The sequence below is a fragment of the Mirounga leonina genome, unplaced genomic scaffold (genome assembly GCF_011800145.1).
Source record: "Mirounga leonina isolate KUSES-001 unplaced genomic scaffold, KU_Mleo_1.0 Mir_94, whole genome shotgun sequence".
Lineage (NCBI taxonomy): Eukaryota > Metazoa > Chordata > Mammalia > Carnivora > Phocidae > Mirounga > Mirounga leonina.
In genome coordinates, this window is record NW_023270855.1 from 44,295,184 (window position 1) to 44,310,659 (window position 15,476).

The following is a 15,476-nucleotide window of genomic DNA, read 5'->3' on the forward strand; positions in this document are numbered from 1 at the left end:
TTCAAGAGCCCCCATCGCCCCAAAAAAGATGTTCAACTAAAACTGTATAAAATAGAGAAGAAAGAAAGAAAGAAAGAAAGCCTCCGATATGGGAGAAGCAAACAGCACTGCAGATTGCAAAAACAAATAGGACTCTATTTTCTTATTAACATTTCCCACACGGCCTGGCATCTCGCAGACTCTAGGCTACAAAATACAATAAGGGAGATGTGCTCCGAAAAGGTTTATACGTTATAATGAAACCCTGGTATTGAATGAAAGACAAATAAAAGCAAAACCAATTTTGCCCCCCGTGAAAGTCTTGTGGGGAGAGGAAAAGCACCAAAAGAAATAGCATCTCAAATCAAAGACGTATCAGCTGGGAGAACCCACTGACGTTTCTTCCCAGGACCAAGATCCAGCCCATCCCCAGACCTGCAGGGTTCAGGTGCAGCCTCTCCGCAAGTGGTTAATCCAGGGGGTGGGCCAAATGCAGGGCCACCGGGGTCCTGGGTGTGTAGTGTGTGCAACCTCATGAAGTCCCCAGGACCTGTTTCCCAAATCCCTTTTCTCGGGTCTCCATTCTTATAAAAGCCTCTATCATATAGCCTCCCTTGAAACCAGTCTTCTCTTATCCGACATTCCTGGATCTTCTCGTCTTGAACACTGACTTTGATGGACACCCTGATTTCTACTCAAGCGCGGTCTTGCTACGTTTAATATCGTTTCTGGACAGTATCACTGACTACGGTCATTTCCTTTCCTTTCCTGGCTGACCTTTGTTTGCCATTACCTACTAAAGCCACCTCTGTGTTCCCTTAGAGTTAATTAGCCTTATTTGTAAAACAGCCTGTACCCGTATTTTGAAACCAACCTTAAATCACTAAATGAATAAATCAATCCATGAAATCATGAAAACACCTGCAAACACACTGAACTCTGGGAGATTCCGCCCACTGCTTCCCTCACTTAAGTTATCTGGCAACATCAGAGAACGAGCCGTTCCAAGTAAGAGAATGTCCCCAGCTGATCAGGGGTTAAATACCAGGATTCATATTTTTTGTTTGTTTGAGTGATTTGTGGGAAGCTTTCAGAAAGGCTTTTTGAAATGTGCCCTGTGACACAATCATAAACCTCAATCAGCCATGTGCACAAGGGTGATGGTGGGTGTCCCAACATTTCTGCCCCCTTCTCCCTTCCCTTCTTGGCCTGTAGGTTCTCAGAGGTATGGGCGACTATGGGCTCTGCTGGGGATTCTCAAGGTGTTTTCATCTTGAATTCTCATTTATCAGTTTTCTCTATGACACAGCTGCTGTGTGGAGTCTACTGCCCTGGTGAGCCTCCTGTTCCAAACCTCCTGCTTTATCTCATCCTCCCCCTTCTCTTGGATCCTCCTTCCCCTTCCTTCTTTGGGCTTCACCCTTTACCTAGGGCGCCAGTCCCTTCTAGATCACACCTTCCATTAGCATGCTTTCGTCTCCTGGCCAACACCTCACTCCTCGGGCCTTTGGCTACTCTCCATCGTTTTTCTTGCCGCTTTCTCCTCGGCTTCTGCTTTTATACTACCAAAAACCTTTCTTGAGTATGCTGTAAGGCAGCTGCAGGTTCCAGAAGGATGCTTTAGGGTATTGATCTTCTCACGGTCCATTAGCATTTTTTCCTGACAAAACCACGCCTCATTAAGGAACACCACATAGATCTTATTAAAAAATCGATCTCTCAAAATCCATCTTGCTCATTCTATCCAGAATGGGCCTGAGTTTGGACTGAGTCCAGAGGGGAGGGTTTCCAAGGCGACCGGTTATTTACTGCTACTACCTTCCACCGCCACGAGGGGGCAGAGCGGGAGGCTGCCCGTGTGCGCACAATATATGGTCCCGTATGCTCCCGGAACCTCCCCGAGGAACCTCCCTGAAAGCAAGGTTTTGCTGCAAACCTAGCAGTGCATTAGCTCCGTCCCCAGCTGCCTCTGAAATCATGCAGGAGCCCAAAGGCAAATTCACAGTTTGGGTGGCTTCCACAATTCCCCACAATGCTCAAGCGTAACACAGCACCCTTCCTACTAACTACCTCTACCACATCATTTTTTTTTTTTTTTTAACCAGAGAGGTGAAATTAATGTTCTGCCAAGTGGAGGTCTTTATATTCATAGTTTTGGCTGAAAATACTTTTGTTTCGCGAGAGCAAGAAGAGATTCCATTTGCCAAGGAAATGAGCATTTGATAGACGGCGCTAGTTAAGGACAAAAGACTTCAACACTCCAGCTATGTTTGGTAATGCTCTGTTAAAATACTCTCCCCAAATGTAAGTTCATCTAGACAGCTTATACCAGAACTGAATTTAAGGGTTAAGGCTATCTCCTATTTCAAAAAAAGTTATGACAATGCTGTTAGAGGAAAGGCATTAATAGGCAGGTTATTTTTGGCTTAATATGCTTCACAGAGAGTGTTAACCTGCAGTCTTTCTAGAGTCAATTAACTTTTTGATGTTAATTTCAAAAGTTTGTATTTTGAAATAAACCCTGTGAACGGAATACCAACTGACATCAATTTGTTTTCTGTTTTAAAGTCTATTTGGAAATAGCTATCCAATAAAAGGAGACCTACATGGAATAGAATACCCTGGATATCCACTTCAAACAACATACCAAGTGTGCATTTCTGCATCCTATTTATGATTTTTTCTTAAGATCATGACTTGGCGGACTCAAAAAAAAATTAATACACCAGAAACCTTTCAGGCAACAAGTAGCAACAAAAACACTAACTTTCTAAATGAAATCCATAAAATAAGCTACCTTTTTCTTCCCTAATACCTGGCCGTGGATGGGCTGCCTTAGAATTAGCCAGGAAGTGTTAGGAGTTTTTTCCAATTTAAACAAACCACAACTCCAGGTAACTCCGCAGGCATGCTCAGGCAAACATTTATTGAGCACCAACTGTGTACCAGGCATTCCAGGGTCTTCACAAGCGCCGACTTGGTTAATCCTCAGGGAATCAGGGAGAAGAGGCTTATGGCAGGCAGAACAATCACACCCAAAGATATCCATGTCCTGGTCCCAAAACTGGTGAATATGTTACCTACATTGTGAAAGGGTCTTGGACAATATGACCAAATGAAGGATCTTGAGATGGAGAGATTAGCCTGGATTATCCAGGTGGGCCCAAAGTCATGTCAAAGACTCTTCTAAGAGAAAGGGGGAGGCAAAAGAGTCAGAAGGAGATGGGAGGATGGAAGCCCAGGGCAGAGAGATTGCAAGATGCTATGCTCTGGCTTTGAAGATTGGGGGTAGGGGGAGGGAAGTGGGGTCAAAAGTCAAGGAATGCAGGCAGCTTCCAGAAGACGGAAAAGGCAAGCAATCAGATTCTCCTCTAGAGTCTCCAGAAGGAAGGTGGCCTGGCTGACATCTTGCTTTTTATCCCAGTGAGACCCATTTCATGGGCTTCTGACCTCTAGAACTGTAAGACAATCAATTTGTGTTGTTTTGTATATATATACCACATCTTCTTGTGTGTATACACACACACACACACACACTGGAATACTATGCAGCCACAAAAGGAATGAAATCTTGCTGTTTGCAACGATGTGGATGGAACTGGAGGGTGTTATGCTGAGCGAAGTAAGTCAATCAGAAAGACATGTATCCTGGGCGCCTGGGTGGCTCAGTCGGTTAAGCGACTGCCTTCGGCTCGGGTCGTGATCCTGGAGTCCCTGGATCGAGTCCCGCATCGGGCTCCCTGCTCGGCGGGGAACCTGCTTCTCCCTCTGACCCTCCCCCCTCTCATGTGCTCTCTCTCTCTCTCATTCTGTCTCAAATAAATGAATAAAATCTTAAAAAAAAAAAAAAAAAGAAAGACATGTATCCTATGATCTCACTAATATGAGGAATTCTTAATCTCAGGAAACAAACTGAGGGTTGCTAGAGTGGGGGAGGTGGGAGGGATGGGGTGGCTGGGTGATAGACATTGGGGAGGGTATGTGCTATGGTGAGCGCTGTGAACTGTAAGTGTAAGACTGTTGAATCACAGACCTGTACCTCTGAAACAAATAATACGTTATATGTTAAAAAAAAAAAAAAAAGAAGAAGATAGCAGGAGAGGAAGAATGACGGGGGCTGGAATCGGAGGGGAAGACAAACCATGAGAGACTATGGACTCTGAGAAACAAACTGAGGGTTCTAGAGGGGAGGGGGGTGGGGGGATGGGTTAGCCTGGTGATGGGTATTAAAGAGGGCACGTTCTGCATGGAGCACTGGGTGTTATATGCAAACAATGAATCATGGAACACTACATCAAAAACTAATGATGTATGGTGATTAACATAATAACAAAATAAAATTTAAAAATTTGTGTTGTTTTAAGACGACCCTGTTTGTGGTCATTTGTTACAGCAGCAACAATAGGAAACGAATACAAGGTGTTCCTAAGAGAGAAGCTGTCAGTGGGGAAACTGGACTGTAATCCCCAAAGGCATGCGTCATGGAGGGGGATCGAGGTTAGGAGAAGAGAGACATCTGGAGCCAGCAGGACAGCTGTGTCCATGCAATGAGACTCTCCCCCAGAACCCCTTCCGTCTTTAAAAAAGTTACTTAGCTCCTAAGATGCTGCATGTTTGGCTTTGGATCCAACCCAACAGTGACGAGGTTCAGTTTCCTATCTGGGTTTGATGTGCTGTAAAACAGAGGTGTCGTGAACAAACCCCGAGTGCAGAGACAGAGAAACAAGCATCCTATGTACAGGAATACCACGATAAATATTCAGTATATTCACAAACTCAACTGAAACAGAAAATAAATAGCTACAAAGAATAAAATCCTATGAAGGAATATCACACGGCACACGTAAGGGCTCCGTGTGAGAAATGTTTACGCTATTAAGTCAACGTGCCCCATCATTTCAACATCCCATGCATATACAATAAACAGTAACCACACCACTGAGGCGAGGGAACATTGGGTAATCCAATACAACTGCTGACACTCTTCCAACAACTGTTTACTCTTCCCCACAGTTTAGCTGCAGTGCACCCTCCGCTTTGCTATGGCTTTTTCATGCCTCACTCGGATTTGAGTTCATCCTTGCTGTCACCTGGGAAACACAATGTAGCTCCTGCTATCTCTCTCCCTCTGCCTGGACCCATGGGTGATGCCAGTGTGGAAACCCTTTTTGAATGTAATTCCTGGAGCAAGGGAGGCTCTTCTGGGAATGCGCCTGTCAGGCTGCCAGGTCAGTACCGAAACCTGTTGAGTGGAAGTGGGACTCTGATAATTTTCCACTGATTCTTTTCCTACCCTTTTACTTCTGACTACTGAATAACGCTCCCAAGAAAAATTACCCAGATCTTAGAAACAGACCAAAGGGACTAGGAGGTCCCTTCCATGTGGGCTGGGGTCGTCTAGCGGGCCCACATCCCCCAGGGATGATCTGATTTTCTAGAGGCAGGTAGCTTTGTCTGACTTCCTATTTACTATTGTTTAAGCTGTTTTACAATCCCACCTGGGTGCAAGGGGAGAGGTTAACTTGTAGAAAACTCAACCCAATGCAAATGGTTTCTGTCTGAGAATAATGCCAACAGCTCCCATCCAGTGGCAATGCAAAATCTTAGCAAAGACAGCTCCCAAAGTTAGGTTTACGGCCTTGTAGGACGTTAAGTGGCTTGGATTCTATTAGCAGATTCATTTCAGTGGTCCTCTGACTCTATTAGTCTCCATTCCTTGAAAGCTCGATTTGAACCAGTCTTAACATACGACTGGTTTCCTAACTAATTAATGAGTTGGATAAAATCTCTGATGCATGTTCATTTTGTATTTGGGTGGGAACCAGGTTTGTAACTTTTGTAAACTATGCTTTAACAATGCAAAAAGATATGCTGTGGGCAGGAACTCTGGACAGGTATTCTCGTCTCTCACCATTCCTCACCTGAGGGGGCTCTGGGCCCAGGAACAGCTATGCTGTTTTAAGAAATTAAACTGACCCAGGACAGTATGATCCAGTTCCACAAAATTCTCAATCAATTCATCCCAAATGCTAATGGGGACTCAAGTCTTCAACTCAACAACAACGTATTTTAAATAATCAACCTTTTAATATTCTTAATTTAAAGACGGGAACAGGGGTAAGGGTTGTTTACTTTGGACAGTGGTTCTCAAAGTGTGACCTCTGGGGGTCCCTGAGGCCTTTTCAAGGGGTCTGCAGGTCAAAACTCTTCATTATAATAATAAGACGCTGTTTGCTTTTTTCCCTGTGTTCACATCTGCACTGAGGGTGGGGAAGTGATGGTGAGTGAGACCGTCAGCCCTCAGCATGAAGCAAGGCAGCGGCAACGAACTCTACGAGGGGTCACTGGATTCTTCACCACTGTGCACTCCCGGGAGAAAGGGGGGAAAAAAAGTCAGCTTCACTGATAATGTGCTTGACGAGGCAGTAAAATGGATTTGTGTTCTTAAATCTTAACACTTGAGCATACATCCTCGTCATATTTTCTGTGAAGAAATGGGACGTAGGCCTAAGTGGTGCCACACAGCGGAGTTGGGACAGTTGTTTCGAGAAAAAGCACAAACGCGACTGTTCGAGTGGTGAGCAGGATTAGCCAGTTTTTTTTTTTTCATGTAACTATGTTTTTATGCGAAAGAATGACTGATGATAAACTATGGTGATTGAGACTCAGGAACCTGGCAAACATGCTCGCAAAAATAAACAAAGTGAGCCCACTGCTCCGAGGAAAACAACTGATGGTTTCTGTTGCCAATGATACAATTTGAACTTCGAAGTGAAGGAAAAAAAAAAATCAGAATTTTAGAAAACTTGCATCCGCCCACCATGAACTTCACAGCTTCCCACCACTTAAAAACTCTTCCGATGGTGTTCTGAGACGAAATATGGCAACATTTGGAAGATCTGCATAACTCACTAGACCAGATTTTCCAAGTGACCGATGCATGATGTTACAAGATGATGCACGGGGGGGGGGGGGGGGGGGGGGATCCATTCAAAGTGCAAGACAAACCAATGCATTTTAATGTAGCAGAGTATAAAAGTTAATTGACGTTTCAGATTTAACACTACAACTAACTCTGAAGAAACCACCACTTACTGAGTTTTGGTGTAGTATCAAAAAAGAACATTCATGAATAATCTGAATGGTTATCAAAATATGCCCCCACTTTGAGCAGCTTCTGTCCATTAGTTCTTCCGGTGTTTACCATTGTAACTTTAGTAAAATTACACTTCGATTTTGGCATATTACCTTTAGCCAGTTTTACTGACCCTCTGCCATGAAATATGAGAGAGCATGATCATACAGCCTTCCTTCCACCCTCTTCTAGTTTTTGGGGTCTTTGTTACCTTGAGCTGTAACAGCTACCTTTCTAACTATTAAAACAAAAACAGATGTACACCTCTAGTTCTTCATCTCTGCCTCCTTGTTATGAAAAATAAAGGGATCAACTCACCCTTGCTTCTACTTTTCTTCCCCAATTTCACCTCCTGACTTAGGTCAGCCATATGATTTTTATTTTGTCAAGGTTTACGACATTTTGGGTTTATTCTGAAATTCAAATCGAGCCTTCTGCATTTGTCTCCATACTGATTATAATTTTCTTCTAAAGATTTTGTTTATTTATTTGAGAGAGAGAGAGAACGAGCAAGGGGTGGGGAGGGGTAAAGGGAGAAGCAAACTTCCCACTGAGCAGAGAGCCCAATGCAGGGCTCGATCCCAGGACCCTGAGATCATGACCTGAGCTGAAGGCAGACGCTTAACCGACTGAGCCACCCAGGTGCCCCTATAAGAGCTGTTCTTTAAATAGCACCTTGAATCTTCCCCACGCCATGCAAGGGAGGTGCTACACCCATATAGCAGGTGAGAAGGCACAATTCCTCGAGTTAAGCTACCCAGGCTGAGAGAGGTAGCTGAGCTGGGACTGGAGAAACTTCCTCTCTTCCTATGCTCCCTCCTTGATGTCATGATGGGCACCAGACACTTTGTGGTGGAATTCAAGGCTGACAGAAGCCCCAGGCCTGTCCTGGAGGCACCAAACTCAGCCAGGCAGTAGATACTTTCTGGGTCTGCCATGATTGAATTCGTGAACTTGAGGTAGGGTTCATTTCCAGTGCTTCTGTGTATGGTTCATAGCTTAGTTAACCATGATGTGCTCTAGTAAGACTGAGAAGATTTACAAAAACTGTACAGTGCAGCTCACTTTAACTTACCTCCTTTTGATAGGCAAGCCCAGCTTCATAGAGCTTAATAAAGAGGTACTGAGTCCATTTGTAATAATCTGGTAAACATGTAGTTATTTCCTGCCAAAGAAGGGGAAAAAAATTACTCATGGGCCACTGTAAACATTCCCCCTCTCCCCACCACCAACGTATGCACTGGCCTTGCGATTCAATTTTAAAAAGCAATCACACCACAAAAATATTTACCAACCTACATATATCTTCTGCCAATTCGTAAAGTGAGGGAAGAAGCAATTCATTCTGGGAAGAAAGCTATTACTGAAATGCCACCCCTACCTTTCCCAGGGTCAGTTTAATGAAAAGAAACTCAATGTCTTCTGCACACCTCTCCCCTGGGCCATGCAAGTAACAGGTGAATGACACTGCATGAAATTGGGCATTACCATTTTTGTCAGCGTGTATTTTGGGGATCGTGACGCCAATTCACGAACGTAGTTCAATTTGAAAGCAATCACAAATTCAAGAGGAATATCTGCCTACTTCAGTAGTATGCTCATTTGAAAACAAATCTTGTGTTTCTCCATATTAACTGGGCCCTGTAAGCTCTTTTAGACTTATTTATATTCCATTTATTCCATTAGGTGAATCAGGCTATTGCCTGGTTAGGAAGACCCATTAAAATCATTATTAAAAATTAAACTTAGTGAGAAATCACCTGGCTTGTACTTCCAAGCCTAAATCTAAGGTTCTGAAAGTTTGTTTTCTGTCCTGAAAACACACTTACTGTAGAATCTTTAAAAAGAAGTTACTGATTAACCAATCTCCAAGCTGACAAAGTCAAGTAAGCATAAAACCTCTACACTGTCACACTATTTCTTTTCGAGCAGTCCTTAACTTCAAAAAACAGCTAACACAGAAATGAACACAGGGCAGGGATCATTCTAAATGGTTCCATGTGGAATGGACTATGGATGTAAGGCGTACTTCTATCAAAAGTGCAAACAACCCAGTCTTTCTGCAGGTGAATGAATGAAGAGAGAGTTGAAAACCCAGGATGCGAGGGCATGTGGGACAGGAACTGGGCAAGGTGTCAGGTAAACTGGGGCCCCCAATGGGCTATTTTTCTTACGTAAGATTCTTGCGTCCTTTTAGGCGCTATTTTGTAAAAACAGCAGAGTAAACTCCAAGAAAACAAGGAATTCAACTCTGATCACTGGCTCCACGCCTCCTGTTGCAAGGCAGGTAGTGATAACCCGCCTGGCTCCCACGGGAGCTGGTCCCCCAGCAGGCTGGCCCCACGCAATGCCAGAGCCGTGAGGCACACAACACAGCTCCCGAGGGCCCAGGACCCCAGGTCTGCAGGGGCGTCATGCACCAAACACTTTGCCAACTCAAGAATGGGACCACCACACGACGGGAGGGCTTGTTCCCCCAAACCTCCGAATTCACCTTCTGAGATTTCCTTATCTTTTCTCTACCGGCTACCTGCCCACCCCCAGCCCTTGCAGGCAAGGCACAGAACTAACTCATTTTCCCGTTTCCCAGAGAGGCCACTCAAGAACTCCCATTTTCTAATAAAACCCAGGGTAGGAGCTGTCCTCCGTATGTTTTGTTTTGCTCAGGTTGAGGCACCCCAAAATCTAAATGGATATAAGAATGCTTGCATGTTGTTGTATGTTAATTAATTGAATTTTTTTAAAAAATAAGTAAAAAAAAAAAAAAGGATTGCTTGCATGTTGAATCAAACTGGTCTCCCTCACATAGGTTTCACAAATTAAATTCAAATCACGTCGGTCCACGAGATGAACTGGGGCAGTGGAGGCGGGGTGGGTAAGGGGAACTGGGTAAAAATATTCCCAGACCTTGTTATTGTGAATGTCGTTTAAAATTCTCATCTGTTAGAAGTTTAAGGAAACATGTGAAGCAAATGTGACCAAAATCATGACAACTGTTACATGGGGTGGGGGTGGGGGGGGGAGGGGAGTTCTCTTTTCTCTATTTTTCTATATATTTAAGCTTTTCATAAGAGAATATCAAAATACTTCAAATGAACATATATATGTGTGCGTGTGTGTGTGTGTGTGTGTATGTACGTGTGTATGTTCTCAGCCCTTGAATCTGCCTCTGTATTGAGAGAAAAATTAAACAGCAATGCAACAGCATTATTATATCCATCTTGGATTATGGTTTTGAAAACCACTTTAACCCAAAATAGAAAAAAATGATGATAGATCTAGTCAGGAAAAAAAGGAAAAGATCGTTACCCAACCAAGCATTAGCCTACTTTCAGTCAGATGTATAATGCAAAGTGCCTTCTCCCTGGAAGTGAGGAGAGGCGAGGTGAGGTGAGGCGAGGCGAGGTGAGGTGAGGGATGGGGGGACTGTGGGTCCCCTTCTTGCACCCTGGCCTCAAACTTGGCTCTGACCCGTTTTCTTTATATTGGGTTTCTGCACGTATTGTTTGAAGAAAAGGTAATAACAGCTGCTAAAAGAGCACCGTTTGAAAACCCCTGCTCCAAGGACCCTTATCCACTCCTGACAGTTTGATTTCGATGTATGTTCATTCACCTGCTCCCAGGCTGCAGTGCCTGAGCAGCCTGCCCAGAGGAGGCAGGGGATGCCCCTGCCCCTTTCCTCCCATCTGCTGCACACAGGGCCCAGCCGGCACCCTCAGTACTGCCCATTCTACCCGTGAAGAGATGCCAGAGCAGACAGGAGCCCGTCCCATAAGAACCATAAACGTGGTCCGAGACTGACCCTGCTCAGAAATGCATTTCCCGAAAAAGTCACAGAACTCTTCTGGAACCTCTCTTGATTTGCTAACTTTGAAAAACTCCCCAAAACCAAAAGAGCTATTTCTGGTCTTCTAATGCCTCATCTCAGTACCAATCATCAAAGACATCTTTCTGAAATTAAACTGCTTAAAAGTCTTAACTTTTGTCAAGTGGCTAGAAATTCCATGTCTGGGGAACGATTTACTCAAAACCCAGCCCTGTGGACAAAGATCTTGGCGGGGGGAGCGCTGCACACACACAGATGTTAACGGCCCTTCTTCCTTCCTTTCCCTAAGAAAAGGGTTCTCAACGCAGAACATCCTCTCCCCAAGGGCATCTGGTAATGCGGGAGACATCTCTGTCACTTCATAGTGGTGGTGCTACCCTACAATGCACAAGACAGCCCCTAGAACAAAAAACTATTTGCCCCAAATGTCACTAGTAGCAAGGGGAGAAACCCTGCTTGAAGGGTTTTGATCTTTTTAGTTTTTTAAAGATTTTTATTTGTCAGAGAGAGAGAGATCGAGAGACAGCACAAGCAGGGGGAGTGGGAGAGGGAGAAGCAGGCTCCCTGCCAAGCAGGGAGCCCTATGCGGGACTCGATCCCAGGACCCTGGCATGAGCTGAAGGCAGACACTTAATCAACCGAGCCACCCAGGCGCCCTGGTTTTGATCTTTTTAGTTTTTGAGTCTGTGACCGCAGGCAGATAAAGGGAGAGCGAAGAGAACAACTCTCTGGCGGGCATTCCATAAAACACCACACAAGTGGAAACCCAAGGAAGTTAACTTAGAATTCCTTCTCCAGCTGGTGTGATGGCATCTCTGCTGAGGACGTCTTGCAGGGTTACACAGAAATGCTAGGGGACGCAACCTCCTCGCCCTTCTACCAACTCCGAGACCAACTGGAGGGGAGGCCTGTCAAGTTTGGGGGTGTTGCAGCTGCAATTCTGGAACTCTGTTCTGCACGCAAAGTGCTACTGGGAAATGGGCGATCGATTTTACTACCTAAATTTTCAATCGTGTCATAGGCCTCCACATAATGCCTCCAAGCCACTGTCTGACTTGGAGAATCTCACGTAATGCCTTCATGTAATAAATTTCCTATTTTTTTTTTTATTTTTAAAGATTTTATTTATTTATTTGACAGAGAGAGACACAGCGAGAGAGGGAACACAAACGGGGAGTGGGAGAGGGAGAAGCAGACTCCCCGCCGAGCAGGGAGCCCGATGCGGGACTCGATCCCGGGACTCCAGGATCATGACCTGAGCCGAAGGCAGTTGCCCAACCAACTGAGCCACCCAGGCGCCCCATACGAGTTTTTCTTGATGCCACATCAGGTTATCCCCCTCCCACGAGAGAGTTGTTGAACAAATCAGAGTTTAAACAGCGTCTGTTGGAATCCGGCCCCCTCCAGGCCCAGCCCTGCCGGTGACCCCAAGGGGGAGCCCTGTGTCCGTGGCTCTGTTGCCCACGGCTGACCACAAGCTGTGGGGTAGTGCCAACCTGGTAAGACCCCTCCACGAGACCACCAGAGAAGTCAAGCGAAGGATGTGCACTGTCTTCCAAATCCCTCTTCATTCCCCTGCTTTCCAAATAAGCCAACACCCACGTTGCTATAGACTTGTTTTTAAAACAAAACCAAGCAATTCGAAGTTATCGCTCTAAAAGCAACTGCAATTCAGCCGAACGCCACATAGATCTATATAAAGGTGTCAACTTTTATATCCCCCTGAACTCCAGAAAGCACGACCTAGCTGTCAAGAGGCTGAATTTATGAATCTGGGATCTCAACTAGCATCATTCCTCCGCGCTGCAATTCTACATTTTACAATGCCAGGTTTTTAGCATGAAAAATATTTTGCACACTCACAGCCAAACACAGAGCCCTACGCAGAAGGTGAGCTCCCTCAGAACACAAGTGAGGCTCAACACGTCATCCCTTGAGATCTGCCATTCGCACCTCACTGACCGCTCAAGCTCCTATCTGAGCCGGCCTTCTAGGGGTTCCCGCAGCACATCGATTGGGCCGTGACGAAGCCTACGGAGGCTGAGCCAACTTTACTGTCCCTGATATGAAACAGCATTTGGCCTGTGAAGGAAGAATCGGGGCAGCCAGTCACCCTCTGGGTACCTCACTGAGGCCTCCTCAGGCTCACATTCCTCAGTCCACGAAGACTTGGACAGAGCGTGATCTACGGGAGAGACATTCCACTTTGGGGCCAACTGACTCGGGTTCAAGTCCTAACATCATTGTTAGCTTTGTGGCCCTAGCCAAGTGTCCTCCATCTAGAAAACTGGGGTAACGAAGCCCATCTGAGCGGGTGTTGTAAGGAGAAACGCAATAATGTATACAGAGGGCCACGTAGGAGGGGTCGCCGGGCTACTTCCCTTGGCTGGGCCCACAGTATGTCATGGAGCAGTCGGGCCGGCTTCCTCGTCACACACTCAGAGGCGGGCCACCGGGACAAGGCGAAAGGGAGAGCAAAGGACCTAACTCATGGTCACTTAGCATCGCTATCCCTTCCCAAATACTGGCCTTCTCACTACAAAGAGATGGTGTTTATGAGGGAAAGACCAAACACATGATCTAGATGGAGACCTCCACACAAGGCCGTTCCGTCCGTCACCTCTGGTGCACACCCCCCCCAACCCCAACACACACACAAACACACACACACACGTGTACACCCAGGCAGGGAGAGCCACCTCCCCAACACCTCTCTGCTCTGGCAGGATTTACTTGGGTCTTTGTTCCTTGGTTCCCTGGCATCTCTGACAGAGACTGGTCCCAGATCACAGAACAGCTAACATCACTCAAAGCCATCATGCATTTAATTTGCCTTACAGCCTCACCACAGTCAGGTTCGCTATCAGGATTAAACACAATAAAACAACAACCTGAGGCTACATGTTTATTAAGTCAACCATTCAGCAGCCCCATACACGGTAAGAAAGGTGAGCAATCACCGCTTCCAGTGGCAAGGCATCAGCCACCTCTCCCCGGTCTCACTGTGAGCCTCCTGCCTTCAAAACAATGAAGCCTGGAAACAGAGGAGAGAGGTGCTCGAGTCCCTTTTTTAAAACTGATCTTCTGTACCATGCATTTTTGTCATATGTTCCTTATTGCATCGGATCCAAAGGAAACATATGGTAATGACCTTGTCTTTATTTCATCTCAGGTTCTCCAATCCTAAAGGGAAGGGGCTCTGAAAACACAGCATGGCTCAAAGGACACAGAAGCAGACCTCAGGATTCCTATTGTGCAGCTGAAGACAAAAAAAAAAAAAAAAAATCCAGGCTGCATCAGATGTTCCTCACTGGGGCTGGTTCAAGGTTCCAGTCCACAGCTCTGTGCACCTGCTGTGTTGGAAGAAGGAAGAGGGAGAAAATCTGCTGGAATGGGACATTAACAGCCACCCCCACATTAAGTCCTCTAAACTTAGCACTGGCTCTCAAACTTGGTGGCACCCTGGAGCGGAGTTGTAGAAGTTCCTGGTGCCTGGGTCTCACCCCACCCCCGGAAATGTCACAAGCAGCCAGGGTTGAGAACCACTGCAAAGAGGTTCCCCCCAAATACATCTCCCTCCCAAATACTGCATCAGTGGCAGGATCTGGTCCTGCCCCTGTGTTCTGACAGCTCGTTTCTCTGTCCTGAGGAAACATGTGTCCTGGAGGGGAGGCTACAGAAAACCAAGGAGGGTGGCCTGGCCCTCTCCTGATGCTTCAGGGGAAGAGGGTGAGGAGGAAGATGTCTAAATCCTCAGCTGGATGCCCCTAAGGGGGACCTCGGGCAGGAGGGGGGGCGCAGAGAAAGTGAAGGCAGACGGCGCAGCCTAGCCCTGTCCTCGAGTCCTCCTTAGCAGGTGACGGGACACGTCTCTACACGGCTCTGTACTCCCACACTGCTCTTCCCTCCTACTCTCGTCTCCCTCCCGACAGCAGCTCTGTGGAGGCAGGCACTGTGCGTGCACGCTGCTTTACACACGAGGAACCTGCACTTGGCCGGGGCGGGGGAGGGGGGGCAGTGCTCAAGGCTGCCCAGCTCAGGCGGGGGGCCGTGTCGGGGGGTGCAGAAGGGACCTTGGAACCCAGGTCTCTCAACTCAAAGGGACATCGGGGAGTGATACGGCACCTTGAGAAATACACCCTGGGAAAAAAAAAAAAGAAATACACCCTGGCTTGCCCGGCCGCGCCTGGACTGACTCAAACACATGCTCCCAGGAGGTCTGGGTAAATCAAGCAGAAGGAAGGAGCTGGGGCACTGCTCCAGAAAGGAATACCAGGGTGAATATGCTTTTAGCAAAAACAACAGCAGTAGACATAACGATAATGAGCATTTCCCAGGCACTGACCAAGTGCTGGACTTGGTTTTGGCCCTTTAGAAGCATCTCATTTAGTTCTTATTATGATCCCGGGAGTCAGTTACTCTGGTTATCAAATGTGGGCTTGAACTCCCTGTTTAAAACTGCAATTTACACCTCCCATCCTCCGCCTGCTCTTACCCTTTCCTACTTTTTTTCTTTCCATAGCACTTATGACCTTC

The 15,476-nt window shown here is 46.2% G+C and overlaps 1 protein-coding gene across 4 annotated transcripts in view; it reads right to left on the reverse strand.

The window, feature by feature from the left end:
• Nucleotides 1–15,476, reverse strand: part of LARS2 (leucyl-tRNA synthetase 2, mitochondrial) — a 147,760-nt gene that overhangs the window by 86,899 nt on the left and 45,385 nt on the right. For all 4 annotated transcript variants that reach the window (XM_034998144.1, XM_034998145.1, XM_034998143.1 and 1 more), the window contains one exon: nt 8,190–8,279. In XM_034998144.1, coding sequence (XP_034854035.1) covers nt 8,190–8,279 — 90 coding nt within the window. The remainder of the gene's footprint in view (nt 1–8,189; nt 8,280–15,476) is intronic.